Raw genomic sequence first — 17,777 nt, 5'->3', positions numbered from 1 at the left:
AGTTTTTAGCATAAACATTTGTTTTAAACGCACAGGGCTCCAATTCTTGTCTTCCACACAGCACAGTATGGAAAACAGAAGAGGAAAAAACAGCATCATTTTTGGCAAAAGCCAAGACGCCCACATAACATCAGTCCTTGTTCAAGAGTGCAGAGTGGCCTCTTAAGGAATTATAATATGAAATGAAACAAACATAGGTTGCATAAAAGTGTGTGCACTGATTAGACCCATGTTTTAATTGTAACTTATCCATCCTGTTGTGCATTACATTGTGTGCCCATTGTGTGCCACAAATTTATTTATTTGTGTTTGTACTGGTATTCGAGGTGTTATGTATGAGGAAAACCAATAAAAACTAACAGCAGACAGGGCTTTCAACACTGACATCCACCCTAAAGTCCTCTCCTGAGGAGGACAGCAGCAGCAAGAACCAAGAAGTTATGCAAAAAGCTCAGACATGAAGACGACAAAAATATAAACAAAGAATAATAAAAATAATAAAAAAATTAAAAAAAAAGAAACCACCCACAAAGAAATACAGCACAGAGCAGGAGGAAGACTATAGAAGTCATGTTTAAAAAAAAAAAAAAAAAAAAAGAAAACATCCTGCCCAAACATGCTTAAGATGGCAGTGATGTCTCCCAGCTATTTAATCTTCATGGAGATGAAGATAGCATCAGACACACATTTCTTCCATGCCAACACACTCTTGAGAAAGTTGGCATTTTCGTTTAAGCTAGCAGGATATCATTTTTTAAAAAATGGCTAACGTGCAGTGATTAAGCTAAACCTATACTTTATAATGCAAGTAAATAAAACTGAATCTCCATTTAATAACAATCCAGTTTGAAATCTCTTCCATTTATTGGGCCCAAACCAGCTTTTTATAGGAAAACATTTTGTTGAAATGTGAAATGTTCTTTTTTTTTTTTTTTGCCTTGTATACCTCAAGTCCACTTGCTTTTTAAGAGCAACAGAAATTCACAGCTGGAACATAGAACTGGAAACACAGAGCTGGAACTTACAACATACAACATTATAATGTGGTTATAGGAACTTTTTATTACTTATGTCATTTTATTGCTTATGTGTTGAGTAATTTTCTATAATAGTGTCTTTGATAGTAATTCTGGCTGTAATTCAAATCACAGGTTTATATTAATGAGCTTGTTCTAATACATTATTATCATTTCTATAGTAACAGCTAATTCCTGCAAACTCCATATAGTCTAAACTTTAACAATAAACAAATTAAAACCATGTTTTTTTAAAAAAAGAACATAACCGTTGACATAGTGAGGTTTTCTGTGAGGAGACGTTTATTTAGCATTTATGGAAGGAGTCTCCAATATTGGTGCTTTTTAACAATCAGAATTAAAGCTATAAGTTTTTCTCCATGGGGAAAGACTTCAGAATGCAGGGCGTAAGAAAAAAAATAAATAAATAATTGTTGGCAAATTGCTGTGGTATAAGTGTACTAAAACTCTTCACAGGATGTGCTGTTATGGGAAAACTTCAGGGTGGTAACAGTAATTCTGCTTTGTGTCAGAATGCATCACACCACCCTGTCGTTCATTATTTTCCAATAACAGAACACCCCCAAATGTTTTATTCCTTGCTTTTTACTTATGGATATTAAATGAACGTTTTATGGAGTTACAGATGTAACACACCTATACAAATCCTTAAATACAGAACAAAAAGATGACTAGGGGAATATAACCACATCATTAGTGCTCATGTATGCTGTCATTTCAAAATGATGGAAATCAACCGGATGCAGAATTCAAGATTTAGCTTCACTTCAAGTAAAATGAGTGTTTTGCTGAGAGAAGTGTCTATACAAAAGTCTCCACTTGCTGGTTAGAACTTTCCTGGGTAGTTTTTTTTTTTTTTTTTTTAAAAACACATTTTTCTTTCAGGATCAAACTAGGGTTGCATTTCTGTACTCCGCTCATCACGCCCTTTTCTGGCTGCTTTCGAATGCTTTATTGGATCACAAGGAGTTTGTTAGATAAGCCCTTAGAAGGATATTATCAAAAAAAGTTAATACATAAAATACATGTTTCAAGAAAATACTTATTTTAATTATTGGTGTTTTAGTATGTATAGTTTTCATACTCCTAAACTTACTCCTATATCTAAAAGTCTACTTTATATACGATTCATATTCTTCATATTATATACTATACGTTGATATTAAGTTGTGATGTATACTTGCAAGTAGATGTAGGTAATGTTCTACTTTTGTAACATTTACAATTTATTTTTGACTTGCTATGGACATACTGGAAACCTCTGAAAACTATGCTTTTCTAACTATGCTTTTCTAAAGCTGAAGTCAGAGCAAACATGAATACAATTCACCTGGTGGAAAAAGCAATTCACCAAACTGGAAAGAACATGTGAAAAACGCTCATTTGCTTCTGGTAGCGGTTACTTTTGCTTCAAGCTGACGTTATCTAGGTGCGAATTCGTGAACATCACCAATAGAAAACAAGTGGGCAGAGCTTTGCGCTCTTTGATCAGTAAAAGCGCAGGGTAGAATATGCAATTTATCATTTATGCCGTTAGCATGAAGTTGTCTTGTCCACCAACATACGCTAGGGTTTTGAACTCAACTGCACTTTTTTTGTAGATGAGAATTTTCAATGTAAATCAAATGCAACCTACTACTCATTCACTTATTCCTCCTTAATTTACCATGGTTTTGTAATGCATCATGGAGCATCCTACAGGCCAGGATAAACAAGCCCAGAGCTAGGACTTTTAGGCACCATTAACAAAGAAGCACTGTGCCCTACTAGGTGCCTCTGCATATCCCATTAAACCATCAGCACTCTCAAATGTTCCTTAAAATTCCTCGAAAAAAATCTTTTTGCTATACAAAACTTTAGGCAAAGCCCTTTTTGTGAATTCCTCACACATTTCTCTCTTCATCCAAATAAAGTAAATGTGAGCCTGAGATACCACCATTCTAAGAGATAAGATGAAAGACAATCCCTCTGCGAGGAAAAAAGTTCCATCGAGGGGTGGCTATTCCTAAATTTAGCCCAGTGCTACCCTAGACTGGGGAGTGTGTTTAATCAGAGGTAAGAAAAGAGAGAGAGAGAAATCAAAACATACCTTTCCTACAGTATAAAACTGAAAAAATGACCTTAAGGGAGAGGAAGTGAGAGAAATGTCTTTCATAAAGCTAAAGGGAAAGAAAAGGCCAGGCTCCTGCTGTCAGTGGCAATGATATGAATAGGGCATTGATCTGCCAGGCCGGAGATGAGGGAGTAAATGGAAAGCAGAGTTTGCTGAAGTTATTGGTGCATGAATCATATTAACTGCCACACCGAACAGATTTAAGAGCTATGATTTTTATTTCCTCTTCTCTCTTCCCCATATGCATTTGCACCAAATGAACTCGCCGGCACGTGGCACACTGCAGTGTGCGCCACTTATATGGCCATCTCTGGATCTTGTTGAGTTTACAGACATAATGTATATGTATGAAGTGCAGACAAAAGTCACTGAAAATTTGAGCCTCTTTGCCAGGTTCTGTCCAGTCTAAGCTGGTGTGTTGTATTCAGACTCTGGTTGTGATAGTGTCTATACTGATGGGTGGCCATGCTAAATCTGTCAGTGTGTGTAGATGACATGCTGCACCATCTTATCAGATCAAACCTTTCTCTGAATGTTCATCAGATTGTAGACACACAAACCTTTTCTCTGTTTAGGAGGCATGCTAGGGCTAGCTGAGACATCCAGGTCCAATGCTATCTTATGTCTCCATTTTAAGATGGTATCAGCTTCAGGTCTGCACGCAGAATGCTCCAAACACTATGGTGCCTCTGCTAGGCAGGCTGAACAAACACAGCATTCTGTACTTCAATTTGTAAATGTAAATATTTAAATCTTTAATTGAGAGTCTTTCCTTGGGATGGAAACTTACTGACTGTTACAAAGCACAGACACTGGAGACTCCTTCCGTAAATGTCAAATAACATCTCCTTACAGAAAACATCACCATATCAACCAAAATAACAACACACATTTCACACAAATCCCAAAAAATAGAAATGAGCATGTAATACAAGCATATTAATATAAACCTGTGATTTGCCTTGCTGCCTGCACTACCGTCAGAGCTGCTGTCACAGAAAATTAGCCAACACCTGACCAATCAGAATCTAACAGTGTGGGATAATTATACACTATATGGCCAAAAGTTTGTGGACAACTGACCATCATACCCATATGTGATTCTTCCCCAAATTGTTGACACAAAGTCTGAAGCACACAGTTGTACAGGATGTCTTTGTATTCTGTAGCATTACAATTTCCCTTTACTGGAACTAAGAGGCCCAACCCTGGTCCAGCATGACAATGCCCCTGCACACCAAGCACGCTCCATGAAGACATGGTTTGCCATGGTTGGAGTGGAAGACCGTGAGTGGCCTGCATAGAGCCCTGACCTCAACCCTACTGAATAATTGGGATAAATTATAACGTCAACTGCACCCCAGGCCTCCTCGTTTGACATCAGTGCCTGAGCTCACTAATGCTCTTGTGTGAGTACAATGAGCACAAATCCCCACAGCCATGCTCCAAAATCTAGTGGAAAGTCTTCCTAGAAGAGTGGAGGTTAATATAACAGCAAACAGGGATTAAATCTTGAATGCGATGTTCAATAAACACATATGAGTGTAATGGTCAGGGGTCCACAAATTTTTGGCCATATAGTGTATTTACCACATGGACAGTTGTCATAATGTAAATTTTGTATACTCAGAATTTACTCAAGACCATCCTTCCTCTAGAAAACCATTCATAACTCTATAGGGTGCACTGAACAAGCAGTGGCTCAGCTTGAAGCAATTACTAATGGTTTATAGCCACTAAAACAGCGATGATAATTGGCTCTATGATGTGATAATGCACTGTACCAGTGAACGCCCAGAGTCGTATATTTTTTTTACACTCAGAGATTACTTGCTGTCAAATGGCGAGTAAACGGGGCACAAGACCTGCCAGAAAAGCAGAATGGAAAACAGAAGAAGGCCACTATAAATGCACAATTAGAAAGTGTATGTGTAGAAAAAGGAAGCAAATTTACAAAAGTAGACAGAAAAAAAATATGTATTGAAAGATTTTGACATGAAAAAACTCAACCTAATCTATTGCGATATTCTAATTTACAAGCACAAAACTCCAAAATATGCAGGAAATCAATGACTCAATCATTTGTATATAACACAATAATAATAATAATAGAAGAAAACACTTTCAAACATGAACAGTTTATCAAATTGCTTAATCGATAACTAACACTGCAACAATAACTAAGAAATTAACAAAACTGTTAGCTGTGTATTAATCTACACTGGGTTGTACACAAGTGAACTTTCCATTACACTTTCACATGGTGTGAAGTTCAATCGTACCTCCAAGTTCCTTAGTAGTTGATTTTATTCCTCTAATCCCACTGACTTGGAAACACTGAAAAATCAAAGTGTGAGTAAAAATTATTGCAACAGACATTTAAAGACAAACCCTGTTTTTTAAAAAAAAAAAAAAAAAAAAAACCTTACCTGGTTCAGGATTTAATGTACATTTGCTCTCACACTGCCCCCTTGTGTTGGGTTATTTAATAAGCTGTGGTTATTTAGAAAATGTGCCTACTTACTGTTCACTTCTCAGATTTGAGAGCAGAAAACATTTTGGAGCACATGTGTTTTTCCTTGTCCAGGTCTTCCTTGTAACAACTGCAAGCGTGCAAAACGGTTTAGACTTCCTCTCAACATTGATCAAGCTAAAGAGCAACATGTGGCATAATTCGACTCACTGTGCCAGCTTTCTTAGCAAGTTGTTGATGTCTGTGTCAAACGGCTTGTTGGCCTGAGCCATGGTGAGGTAATCCTGTGCCTTCTCATAGTCATTCATCTCTAAGCATGCCTAGTGAAGACAGAAGAGAAGTAAAGCCCCTTCACTATTCTGAATGTTTAAAAAAACTCTGTAATTCTAATGATATCATTAAATAAGCATATACCAACAGCAGATTCAAGAATCATATCCATAATTATGACTTGATTATAATTAAAAGCTACAAAAAGTCCTATTTTCTGCCTGGTCAAACTGTGTGGGCATGTCACATTGCATAATGATTGGAAGCAGTGTCTCCTTGGCAATGTAAACATATAGGAATGATTGTAGTATTGCACTCTCTCTAAACACGGCAGACAGCAGCTTATTAAGCATTATGAGTTGCGAGTTTCGCCAGTGAAGCTCGGCAAGATTTGATTAAAAATGTCACATTTCTCCATTTATGATGTTGTGCGTTTTTTTTTGTTTGTTTAAAAGAAAGCAGTTGCAAAAAAGAAATTCAGAAATCTCTCAGCTGCAAAAACCAACAAAATTCCATTCTCTTTGTGAAATGTATCACAATGTCTTGTTCGTGTTATTTACATCATTTGCATTTATACTGTCGATAGATTATTTTCTGTTAAAGGAATAGACAATCATATCAGTAATACTATTTAATTAATCTAAAACTATTCATCACATAAAATTATACTGACTGACAGGAAATGTTGTTAGATGTTGTAGCTTCTTAGAATTAGTCAGACCTTATATTTAACATTTTTAAAGACACACACACACACCTGCTCATATAAGGGGTTTCTTCAGTCTGACTATTTTGAACAATAAAAACTACTTAATAAAACAAATTTGACTCAGAAATGAATTAACTTCACTATTTGTCAGCCTTTATCAAAATGCCTGTAAGACAATGAAAAAGTATATGTAGTCTAAGTATATGACGTCTCAACACTTTCTTAGTGGCTCTAATATGCGTGTTAACGGACAAGAAACAAACCAGCTAACCAACTGACCTGACTCTTCAGGTAATAATTTGAGTCTCTGACCTGACCACACCGGAACAGCGCTTTGGTGTTACCAGGGCTGATTTCCAGAGCTCTCTGGCCAAACTGCAGAGCTTTGCGAGGTCTCTCCAGGCGGAGGTAGGTGAGGGAGAGATTGAGCAAGAAGGGCAGGCTCGCCTCCTCCACACGCCTCCTCTCTTCTTCATCCGGTGGCTCACGGTTCCTTAGCAACGTCATGGCCTGCAGCGACAAAGACAAGAAGCAGATGGTCAGCTCTGAATCCTGACCTGGTTTTGGTCTTTAGCTTTTCATGTCAGATATGTACTGTTGAATATGCACAAGTGTTTTTTTTTTTTAACGAGAAGTTCTATTTAAACTGTACATACTGCTAAAAAGGTAATGAAAAAAAAACAATAATTTATTCTTAATTTTATAAAAAGAAAAAAAAAAAGAGAAGAAAAAATTAAATTAAATTCGCTCTTCTTTTTAGACATTAATATGCTTATTTTTCTTCCCACTGTGCAACAGGCCAAATTTCCTCTACTTACCATTTATTAGCATCCTCATTTGCTAACTCTGAAGTATATGTGTTTTTACCACCAGTTTACTTATGTGAACTTAGGTGCTTTGTTTGTCCTTTCAGCAACATGGTGGGCGAGACAGAGACAGCTGAGTTGGCTCCCAACACACACACACACGGAGCATGATCTAGTTTGAAGTGAACTTGAATTTCAGCTATTAAGGTGGCATTTGTGTTTGATCTTGATCTCCTTCCTGAGTCCTCCTTCACACACAGACACACACGCACCAAGTTCTACAATTGATTATTGTAAAACAAACCTTGAATTCCTGAGCCCACCTGCTTGTATCTGTGTTTGGCGTCTTCATAGCGGCTCTGGTTGAAACAGCGGTTTCCAAAGCTTCGCTCTGTGTCGACTACAGTCAGCAGTGTAGACAGAGGAGCCAAATTCTGCTCTTCCTGTGAAACAGATTTGGACAAACAGCACTTTTACTCAGTATCACATCAAATGGGCACGTTTTGGTATTTTCTGATTTAGGAAAGTGCTAGATGTTTTTTTTTGTATAAAAACTTATTAAAAGGTGTTGTAAGTGATTTTGGCAGACGATATAATATAACAAATATATAGAATAAATACAGCCCCAGCTTTATGCTTTCACACTTAACATACAATGCTCTACCTAAAAGACTGAATGTTGGTGCATGATAGAAGCTGTGATTCACAGGCAAGTACAGACTCATCTTTGTCCTGACTGGTTGGATGTTGGTGGTCCACATCTTCTTCTTTGTTTTGTTTTTTTTTTTCCTGAGCTGATAGTTTGACAGGTAGAGGAATGTGATGGTAAATTTACCAAATATAACAAACAGTGCTTTGACTTTAAAATCACTGACTGCACCTTTAAGACGATCTCTCATAGCCTTCAGGAGTTTATCCAATGAATCTAAACATACTTTGTTCTGGCTTTGAGTTGGTATGTTCTTTTTAAAAAAAAATAGCTTTTAGAAATCTTGTTGCGATTTCACAACATAAAGGGGCCTAAAAGTACAAAACTCACCGGTAAAAGTGCAAAGAACTCATCCACTTGGGCTGAGTCAAGATAGTCGAAGACCTGCACCTCGTACAGCACCGTGGCCCATGGTGGGATGAGAGGAGGGCAGCCCATCTCTCCATAGGCGTAGCTGGGCTGCATGAGAAAACGAGAGAACTCTCCTCTCCTCATGGTCCGCAGGCCGAGGTCGAGGCCCCACACAGTCATGTCTGATTGACAAAACATTAAACGTGACGCTGCATGCTGTGATTAGGAAAATAATCAGCAACAGGATTGCATGATCCATTATCACAGTGATTAGTCAGAAGGTGTTGACTAATCTTCTGTATAGTTCCAGCTACAAGGCAGTGGGACTGGGATTCAATTTTTTAGCATTCCAATAAACGTTTACCTTTTCCGAGCTTCATCATTTTGGGAAATTTGAAGCTCCTAGTCGACTCAAAAGGCTGATCTGAATACTCCAGGAATCCAGAAAAGTGGACTGTTGACGAGATGAACATGATCTTAATGTGGACAGTGAAATACTAATTCCAGTACAAAAGATATGACAGACCTAATACTCACCAATAACAATGTTGGTGTTAAAGAGGCCAGTATGGCAATGACGTTGTGCCTGATACTTACTGCTGACTGAAGCGTCTCTTGGTACAAGCGGGCCTTCTCCCTCATGCACCACTTCCTTGAGAATTCCTCCATCTCCTAAAACGTCTTGCATTTGCTGAGCAAGACGCTGGAAAGGCGTCTATGGTGCAACAACACGCGAAATGTTAACAGCTTAACTGTCCTAACTAATAGAGTTAGGTTTTGTAAGGTTAGCTAGTTATTTTCACACTGCATTTTCGGTAAGTGGTTAGCAATGCACACAAACACAACATTTATTCATTCATTTATCTTCAGTAAGAGCTTTACCCTCTGGGTCACTGTGCTTCCTGCTGAAAAAAATAATAGAATCCATCACAGAAATTCTAATGGTTTCCACTACAAATACCATTACAAACCATCAGCTGTTAAACATTAAAAGCATTACTGGACGGTATCCATTAGACATAACATGCCACCAATAAAAGGCAACAAATTACCAGTAGAGACCCACAGGGACCATTACAGTTTTCATTAAAACCATTACAATCCCCTTTATAACCATTAAAACCATAATAAATTCTATGAGGGTTTCTACTGTTGTTTTTTTTCCCAGCAGGGCTTGCACAAACACAACAATGGTATTGTTAAATGAAATTGTACATGTTTTTTTTTTTTAAACTGTTTGCAGTGGCTGGTTTTAGGATATATTTTTGGGTGACACAGACTACCATTACTTTTTAACAACATTGGCCTCAAGGTCTTCCATTTTTCAGCCATTTTCCTTAAGGATGAAAATGTGTGAATTTAGTTTTAGCTCTAAACCTTCCTAAAAAGTCCTTTAAAATGACAGAGATAGTTAGTTTACAGTCTACCAGTTCGAAACTGCTACTAATAGTTAGCTAAGTAAAGAAACAAACAGGCAAACAATTATATACATACTATAAAATGGCGTTATCTGAATATTTAGTAATTAGCTAGTGACTAGCAGCTAGCTTTAACTGTTTGTTTGTTTGTGTGTTTGTTTGTTTTACCTGTATTCCATCTCGATGGCGCTCCTCTGGGTCAATAAACTGAATCAGTCTGGAAGACACACCGTTTGTAGTCATGATTTTGAGCTTTTAGTCGAGTGAATTTCTTCATGAAGTGTACAATGAACTTTGGCTAGTTTTCAAGTTAATGTAGCTAATAACGCAGGTCTAGCTTTTCTTGACTGAAACAAATATAGAGGCGCCACGCTGAGGTGAATAACCGCCATCAGCTTTACATCCGTGCAACCATCTTAAAAACGGTTACTTTTCTACATTATAAGGTTTTATTTTGTCCTTTGTTACTGCAGGAAGGATATATTTATGGATTAATTCAGTCTGTGAAGAATTCACTGAATAAAACGATACTAAATTGTCTCCCTACTTCAAGTTACAGAAGCCTGGATACCAAATGTGTCATCAAACGCCAGATAAATAACTTTTATATTAAAATTCTCACACAAAAACTCACTTTCACTTACATTTAAATTTAAATATTATTTTATACTGTTAATTTCATGGTTTGTGTGGTTTTTTTTTTATAAAGCAGTACCTCTGCTCACCAGAAGAAGGCACTGTAATCAAACTGAAAGAATATTTTAAAAACAATTCAGTGATATGAATATTCATTCATCCATCCACTCATTTGTAACCTGAGTTACACTGGGTGTGTGAAAACATGGAAAACATCAGAAGTAAGATTTCTTTTCCTTTTTATTATAAACATTTACAACAATCACAATTTCCTTGCAACAAGAAGTACCAAAAAAAAAGGACAAATATTTATATGAAAAACAATCCTTCAGAGCATGACTTCCTACATTTCTTTCTTTTCTTTCTTCTGAAATTCTATAAACCTAAATGTACATGTTTTGTACATATTTTTGTTAAATAGATCTTTTGACCTTGAATACTTGAAGATTTAATTAAAACTTCACAGTGATTTCAAAAGAGCAGGTTTTCTTCTAATATCACATAATACCGTCACAAATTCATTAGTTGAATAGTGGTAATATATAGAAGCAATATAACTGTTGTGGTTTCTGAAAACAAGATGGAGTTCATTTATAGAGTTCAATCATTAATCTTTAATACCAAGTCATAAAATGTTCGTTTTGTTTTTATATCCTACAATCATTTAAGACAATATATGAAAGTATTATTATTATTATTTTACTGTTGTGTAATTTGTACTCTGATTGTACGATGTGTGCTCGGTCTATCTACTTTTAGTTTCTCCTTCAAATGCATTTTGGGCAAAAAAGATGATAGAGTAAATAATTCACTTTGTTCATTATGCCTGAGACTGTACTTCACATGTGCCAACTCAATCACTACTACCAGCCCAAATGGAGAGCAAATCTTGGGGGTGTGTCATTCTGTGTAATCACCCAACACAGCTATGACTAATAGGCTGCATGAATCTACAGTCTGGGCTGCAAAGTAATCAGCCCAATCCTTGCTTCTTCATACCATTCTGTACTTTTTATTCTTAAAACCATTGGTGGTGCTGTGGCACTTTTGTGGAGCAAAGTCCCAAAATTATTTTATTTTAAAACATTTGTTAACATCAAATAATCTGATGTGTGCACCAAAATTTAAACCTTGCTGATGTCTTTTTATCTTTGAAAAACAGGGAGGCTTAGCTCTGCTAGTCCATTTATACGAGCCATCCATGGGTGTATCCCATTTAGATAGGAACACAGATTATATGCCTGCAGCTATTTATTTTTCCTGAACAGATTATGCAAAAGATGCACAGTATGATAGATAGGATCAGTAGGCAACCACTACCGTTACTGTGAAATCAACTGACCAGAAGTACTAACTGCATGCTACAATGTTCTTTTCTTTCATTATTCTTTCACATTTTTGTACAACATTTGAGAATATCCAGTGTGCAGGAAATGATTATGAATTATGATTAATGTGTAACAAATACAGCATACATTTGATCTTTCTTTAAAAAAAAAACTCATCCTGATTTATAAAAACTATATACAATTTTTTTTTTTTTTTTTTAAATCATTTGTTCAAACCATGACAGCCCGATGTGAGGAAGCACTCCTCTTCTTTTGAGACTTAACCATTAGCCTCTGAAGCTCTCCAGGTGGAATAAGTATATCTGCAGGTTCGGCAGACTCTTTTGGTTTAGCACCTTTCAGAAAGTCTATGGTTGCATATTCCGTGCTTGAGTTTTTGGATGGCGTGGTCTTCTGCTTGCTTGTGCTTTCAGATTGTAGCACCTGAATTTCTGCATAGTGCAAGCCATCAGAATCGGTCTTCTTCTTCTTCTTATTCACTTTGGCATACTCTGGCTCGGCTGTCACACGGTCATATATGTGGGGATCTACAGTCTAATCCAGAAGAGATGAGAGACAGTAAAAAATTAAAGAGAGTGAAAAATAGTCACGTTGAAATATTGCTGTTAAGAAACATTTCAGTGAACTCTTTGTGAAACGGCCTGATCTCGAATAAGTTTCCTTTATCCATATAATTAAGTCCATTCATGTGTTTAGGGGTGAAATCTGATTTCTAGTCAGCACTATTACTTTGTAGTGATGAGCAATGTGAGTAATAATTTGATTCTTATCAACTACCTGTTTTTAATTAAATTGAGTGAAATTCAGATACTTTTGATTCCTAACTCAGAGCAGCAAGCAGGTAGAACATGGTTTGTGCCCATTATCCAAGATGTGTATGCCAGAAGGATGTAAATTTTTACCAGTCAATACAGCCTAAACAACATAGAAGGTGTGACAAAATATCAAGTTTATTCTTCATTAACTCTGAGTCATTTAAAGTAAGTGAATCGCCAATTACAATTACTCTGAGAAGTTTGTCATTGGGTTTATTTGAGGATTCAGTTTTTATCAGGCAATACTACGCTCATAGTTCTCATCAAACAGAAAGAAGAATCAGCTACAATTCAGACAAAAAAGAAGGCAAAGACAATATGGTGCTAGAGAAAAGGTTGGTGTAAGTAAATGTCCCAGTACTGTATTTTTAACAAATAGATACCTGATGAGGTGAAACTGCAGGTGGAGCTGACATAAAAAAGACAAAAATATTATTGTTACTTAGAGTTATCAACACAGTTAATGCATCAAGAAAGAAACCCTTTATCACACATATAGTACAGTGAATTTTTTTTTTTCCATATACCCCAGCTTGTTAGGTAGTTGGGATCTGAACTTTAACCACTGAGTCACCATTGCACTTCAACGTAGCATGGTTCTCAGCCCTGCTCTTGGAGAACCACACCCCTGCCCATTTTGGTGTTTTGCCTGCTCTATCACACCCCCATTGACCTGTTACTTAGCTAATTAACCGGTTCAGGTGTTGGGGGGAGTACTAGCTGCACCTCAAAGGGTGTACTTTGTCGACTCTTAGTGTGAGTTGCCTGTTCATACTGAGAAATTGTGTGAGATGTTGTGTACTATTATCTGGATGATGTATTAAACTGCTTAAGTGTGGACTATTAGAGATTTGCACACAATACAGTAGTGGAAGTGGAGAGAACATCAGAAGGTGCTATGATTTAAATTTTACTAAATGGCCAATGGACCAAGCAAGAACACTGCTACAACACAGATGCCAATAAGGATGTTTAAACCTAATATGTAAATATTACAATATACAGAAAGTTCAAACAGGACACTTTGGGTTTTTGTACCTGTGGTTGTTCTAAGGAGGCTTGTGGTTGTTACAGCTCTAACAGAGGCTTGTGGTTGTTACCACTCTAACAGAGGCTTGTGGTTGTTACAACTCTAACAGACATCTCAAAGAAATCAATTAACACAGCCAAGAACCCCCAACTTTAATAAGAGGACATCTGAATGACACCACAAGCAGTCAATCATAGACATTTTCCTGTATCCCATTTGCAAACTAGCGAGGGTATCACATTGTCACTAAGTGCTTTAAAAACATTCTTAATAAACATTTAAAGATGGAAGGCCATGAACTCTTCAATCTAGTGATACTGTCTTGCTCCAGAAAACCTCACAGAGCTCAAAAAAATGTGTTTTTCCATTGGAAAGCACTGCATGTATATGCACATAGACAGATGATCCTGAAGCTTGTGGCCAGAAAAGTGTGCAATAAGTATCATCAACTCTGTGAGCCATCATACAAAAATCCAAGTAGGCTACAAGAAGTACAGAGTGTAGGAATATAATGCATTTGAGACACAGCCACTGTACTAGGCAGTCAAGTTAATGCATAGGGATACAATCCAGTCCTGAGAGTCCTAAACCATGTTTTTGTTACATTCCAACTCCAACTCCCTACACACCTGAACCTGGAGATCAGTCCATAATTGGTTAGAGTGTGTTGGGATTGGAAATTGAAAAACAATAGGCCATGGAGGACCAAGCTTTGTATTTTTACTAAAACATCAGCCATTCTAACAAGACATTGATAGGTGTTATTTGAGTGTTTATACAGTGTAGTCTTGTTGATGTACCAATATTTACATGGCGGTGAGCAGTAAGCTGGTTTAAAATGTAAGATCCAGTTGTGTAATGATATGAGGTGTAATGCTAGCTACACTTTCTGCAAATCCAGTAGCTCAAGGTCATATTTGTTTGCATTCCTGTGTCTTCTTCCAAGCTTAGGTAAGTGTAAACTCATGATTATTAGATAGCTAGCAGCCCAAATTTCCTTTTTGTCTTAGTGACTTAGTATCCAAATACACAATATTCTTTCATGTTTTTCTTAGTCTTGTTTCAAACGCTACCTTCTGAACGACACTTTTGAAGATGTATTGATCACTGGTTTTCTTACCTTTTCTTCTTGACCGCCTTAGACTCAGATTCCTTGGATTTAAACCCCACCTACAATGGAAAAATAAAACACAACTAAGACTTTTGCAGTAGCCCACATTTCCCATTCAGCAGCTCATCAAATCTACATGGAATCTGAATAAAATATCAATTCACATTGACTTTGCTTTCTGGGACCCAGTTTGCAGCATGACAAGCTAGGCAGAATGTTTCCACAACACTTTTAAACAAATTTTTACAAAAGGGGTGAGTCAAAAATATTGCAGGAGCGTATTTTGTGCATGCTTCCAGTGGAATACCATAACACAATCACCATCCAGTCAGAGTCCTCTTAACAAATTGAGATCATGGTTGAGGTTTTTTTCTAACCCCATTTTCTCCCAATGTATTTGTTGCTAATTCCCACCCACAAGTTAGTTCTTTCTTATTGCACAACAGCTACCAATTTGGGATTCTGAGAACACATACAGTCATCCAACACATTTTTGTACTGTTGCTCATGAGGGTGCCATGAGCTAACACATCTGTGATTGGCTAGTGTTGCTCTGAACTATAGGAAAGAGGAAGGCCAGTTATACTTCCATTCACATTTGAAGTTGCAATCATAGATTAAAAATAGTTCAGAGCCATGGAGATGTTCTCGCTCCATTATTCACCATTTTGGTTAATATGACAAATGTCCATCAAATGGTACTAATTCCTTTTTTTGGGCTTTCTTGACAACCCCCAAAACACAGATTAACATGTGCTCCATTAAAGACTTTAATTACTTAATTCTGAAGAGGACTGTGAATAGACAGGGCTTTTATTGTGGTTTGGCATAACTCCTGCACTGGTGACCGTGATACAGAGAAATGAGTCAGTTGGAGATGTGCAGTGGAGATGTACATTTAAAAGCCCTCTCCGTTACTGTTTTCTTTGCATTATGAAACAGCTGACATGACAGTTTTCTACAAATGTCATCCTGACACCAAGCAACTTGAATATACACTCATCATCACTCTGGGAGTACCCTTAAAGGTAAAGCGTGTTTCCATGTCAGAGACAGTTCCAAGTTAGTGCTGTGATAGAAGAGGAATAAAACACTTCTGGACATGTTGTCATTGGGGTAATAATCACCCCTGTCATTTATTATAGTTTTCCGCATGGCCGTCATGTTTAATCTTTACTTAATTCATATTGAGTATAAACTCTGTTGAACTTAAATTCAAGAATGATTAACATTCCTCTGTAATATCCTTCTAATCAGGGATAGGAATGAAAATTACATGAACCTAGGGGGAAAAAACTTTTAGAAAAAACAAGGTGCTTTTTTTTTTTTTTTTTTTTTTTACTCTAGTGAACCTTTTGTACAAAGATTATAAAGGAAATAACTGTACATTATATCACAATGTCAAATACATTGACAAATCCAGTAGCAGTAGAGCAGGAAACGACTTTTCAGGGAATGAATGACGTGAGTGTTCAGAGTGGGTGGAGCCTAAAGCCTTCTTCAAAGGATTTAAGTCTCAGTGCTGTGCGAGTACAAAAACAGGGAAATAATCATGTTCTTACTGAGTTTTGACTTTATTTTTTATTACTACAGTGTAAGAAACGACGAGTTATAGCTTTAACCAAAATATACTTTCCCCCAAATTCCTACTTTCGCTTGAATGTAGCACTGATTTCCTTTCCATAATTTTGGCATTGCATAATGTCCTGCTTATCATGCCTCTATAAACTAAATACGCACGCGACCATATATCAAAACACAGGTATTTTTATTGCGTCATACTGACGGAAGAAGAGCTTCGCCCTTATTATACTGTTATCTTATATTTTTGTGCAGGTTGTTGTGGTTTGGGACGGACTTTGAACAGTCTGTCAACACTGTAAGCTGCTTATTATTCTTATTTCTTATATTTACTACAGAATGTCTGAAGATATCCGCCCACAACACATTTTATACATTAAAATTAGTGTTATAAATTTACGTGGATTATTTTTGCTCCAGTGAACCAAATATCCCTATTCAGTTTTCACTTCCTTGTCCACAACCTACTACGCTAACCTCATAAAATCCGTGAATAATGGGTTATAAAATATAAATTTAAAAAATCCCAATGTCCCTACACAGTATACACTTTAAGGCAATGTAGATAATGTTCAGTTCTATAATAGTCCACAGTATTAGACGACTCATGCCATCAGCCATGCCTTAATAAATAAAATAGATTTTATTTAGACTAGGTATAGTCTATAACCTATAAATAGCTTTAAAAGATAAAAGAAGAAGAAATTCTTGACCTAAAGAATAAGCTAAATTTAAAATCTAAAATTAGATTTTGATTACTTACTTATCCAAGGTATTGGTTACTCTGTTTCCCATGGCTGCGCATGTTTGAAGAGTCCAACAACAACCAGCTCATTTTATTAGCGTCTTCATTTCCTTGTTCTGAGGGAAGTGAAGTTGGGCAGGTGTGCTATGAATGTACACCACGTTTGTCCCTTTGACCTTATCTCTGTGGTGAACGTTTAACTAGCAAACCTATAGATATCCTTTCTTTGGCAGGATATGACAATGAATGGAAGACTAATAAAATTACAGACAACCTGATTATATAAATATAGAAATGGTGACTGGAAAATTGTTTTTGGAAAGTGGGAGGAAGCTGGAGCACCCAGAGGAAACCCACATGGACAAGGGAAGAACATGCGAAACTCCAGACAGACAGTAAACCGAGCTCCGGATTGAACCAAGGAAGGTTCCTTGGTTCAATCCGGAGCTCGGTTTACTGTCTGGAGCTGTGAGGTGGTAATGCTACCCACTGTATCACTAGCCCCACATCAAAATTATTTTACTCTTTTAATTAAGTTTAGTTTAATTCTAAAATTGACAGGAGGTCATGATGCTATAGACACTCATGGAATTATAGTACTGGAATTGAAGCTGCACAAATGAC

The 17,777-nt window shown here is 36.8% G+C and overlaps 2 protein-coding genes across 4 annotated transcripts; both read right to left on the bottom strand.

The window, feature by feature from the left end:
* Positions 1 to 337: 337 nt before the first annotated feature.
* On the bottom strand, positions 338 to 10,454 carry fkbp6 (FKBP prolyl isomerase 6). 3 transcript variants are annotated; one of them, XR_008301104.1, is made up of 10 exons: positions 10,055 to 10,454; positions 9,066 to 9,183; positions 8,833 to 8,922; positions 8,448 to 8,650; positions 7,732 to 7,851; positions 6,882 to 7,112; positions 5,834 to 5,943; positions 5,675 to 5,753; positions 5,433 to 5,487; positions 338 to 5,015 (listed from the first exon to the last, which is right to left on the bottom strand). XR_008301104.1 is itself a non-coding variant. In XM_053230341.1 (9 exons), the coding sequence occupies exons 1-8, from the start codon at positions 10,127 to 10,129 to the stop codon at positions 5,678 to 5,680; spliced, it is 1,023 nt and encodes a 340-aa protein (XP_053086316.1). In that variant the 5' UTR covers positions 10,130 to 10,454; the 3' UTR covers positions 5,120 to 5,487; positions 5,675 to 5,677. The 3 variants fall into 3 exon arrangements, 2 of the variants coding, with proteins under 2 accessions (XP_053086316.1, XP_026777834.1); XM_053230341.1 differs by lacking the exon at positions 338 to 5,015 and having other exon boundaries at positions 5,120 to 5,487; XM_026922033.3 differs by lacking the exon at positions 338 to 5,015 and having other exon boundaries at positions 5,120 to 5,487; positions 6,915 to 7,112; positions 10,055 to 10,446.
* Positions 10,455 to 10,744: 290 nt separating this feature from the next.
* zgc:193711 (uncharacterized protein LOC569781 homolog) lies at positions 10,745 to 17,451 on the bottom strand. Its single transcript, XM_034300493.2, has 4 exons — positions 17,172 to 17,451; positions 14,837 to 14,886; positions 13,070 to 13,095; positions 10,745 to 12,405 (listed from the first exon to the last, which is right to left on the bottom strand). Exons 1-4 carry the CDS (start codon positions 17,201 to 17,203, stop codon positions 12,082 to 12,084), a joined length of 432 nt encoding a protein of 143 aa, XP_034156384.1. The 5' UTR covers positions 17,204 to 17,451; the 3' UTR covers positions 10,745 to 12,081.
* Positions 17,452 to 17,777: the final 326 nt, after the last annotated feature.

Source organism: Pangasianodon hypophthalmus, chromosome 27 (assembly GCF_027358585.1).
Source record: "Pangasianodon hypophthalmus isolate fPanHyp1 chromosome 27, fPanHyp1.pri, whole genome shotgun sequence".
Taxonomy (NCBI): domain Eukaryota; kingdom Metazoa; phylum Chordata; class Actinopteri; order Siluriformes; family Pangasiidae; genus Pangasianodon; species Pangasianodon hypophthalmus.
This window is presented reverse-complemented; position numbering and strand designations above follow the sequence as displayed.

Bases quoted from the DNA above. Each gene is read 5' to 3' on its own strand.
- fkbp6 (XM_053230341.1), bottom strand. From the start codon at position 10,129: ATGACTACAAACGGTGTGTCTTCCAGACTGATTCAGTTTATTGACCCA. The intron at 7,852-8,447 runs GTGAGTTTTGTA...TCTGTTTCACAG, and splicing joins AGTTCTTTGCACTTTTACCG to GAAGAGCAGAATTTGGCTCC. The intron at 7,113-7,731 runs GTGGGCTCAGGA...TTGTCGCTGCAG, and splicing joins CCAAACACAGATACAAGCAG to GCCATGACGTTGCTAAGGAA.
- zgc:193711 (XM_034300493.2), bottom strand. From the start codon at position 17,203: ATGGGAAACAGAGTAACCAATACCTTGGATAA. The intron at 14,887-17,171 runs GTAAGTAATCAA...TTTCCATTGTAG, and splicing joins GTAACCAATACCTTGGATAA to GTGGGGTTTAAATCCAAGGA. The intron at 12,406-13,069 runs GTATCTATTTGT...CTTCTGGATTAG, and splicing joins CTGCAGTTTCACCTCATCAG to ACTGTAGATCCCCACATATA.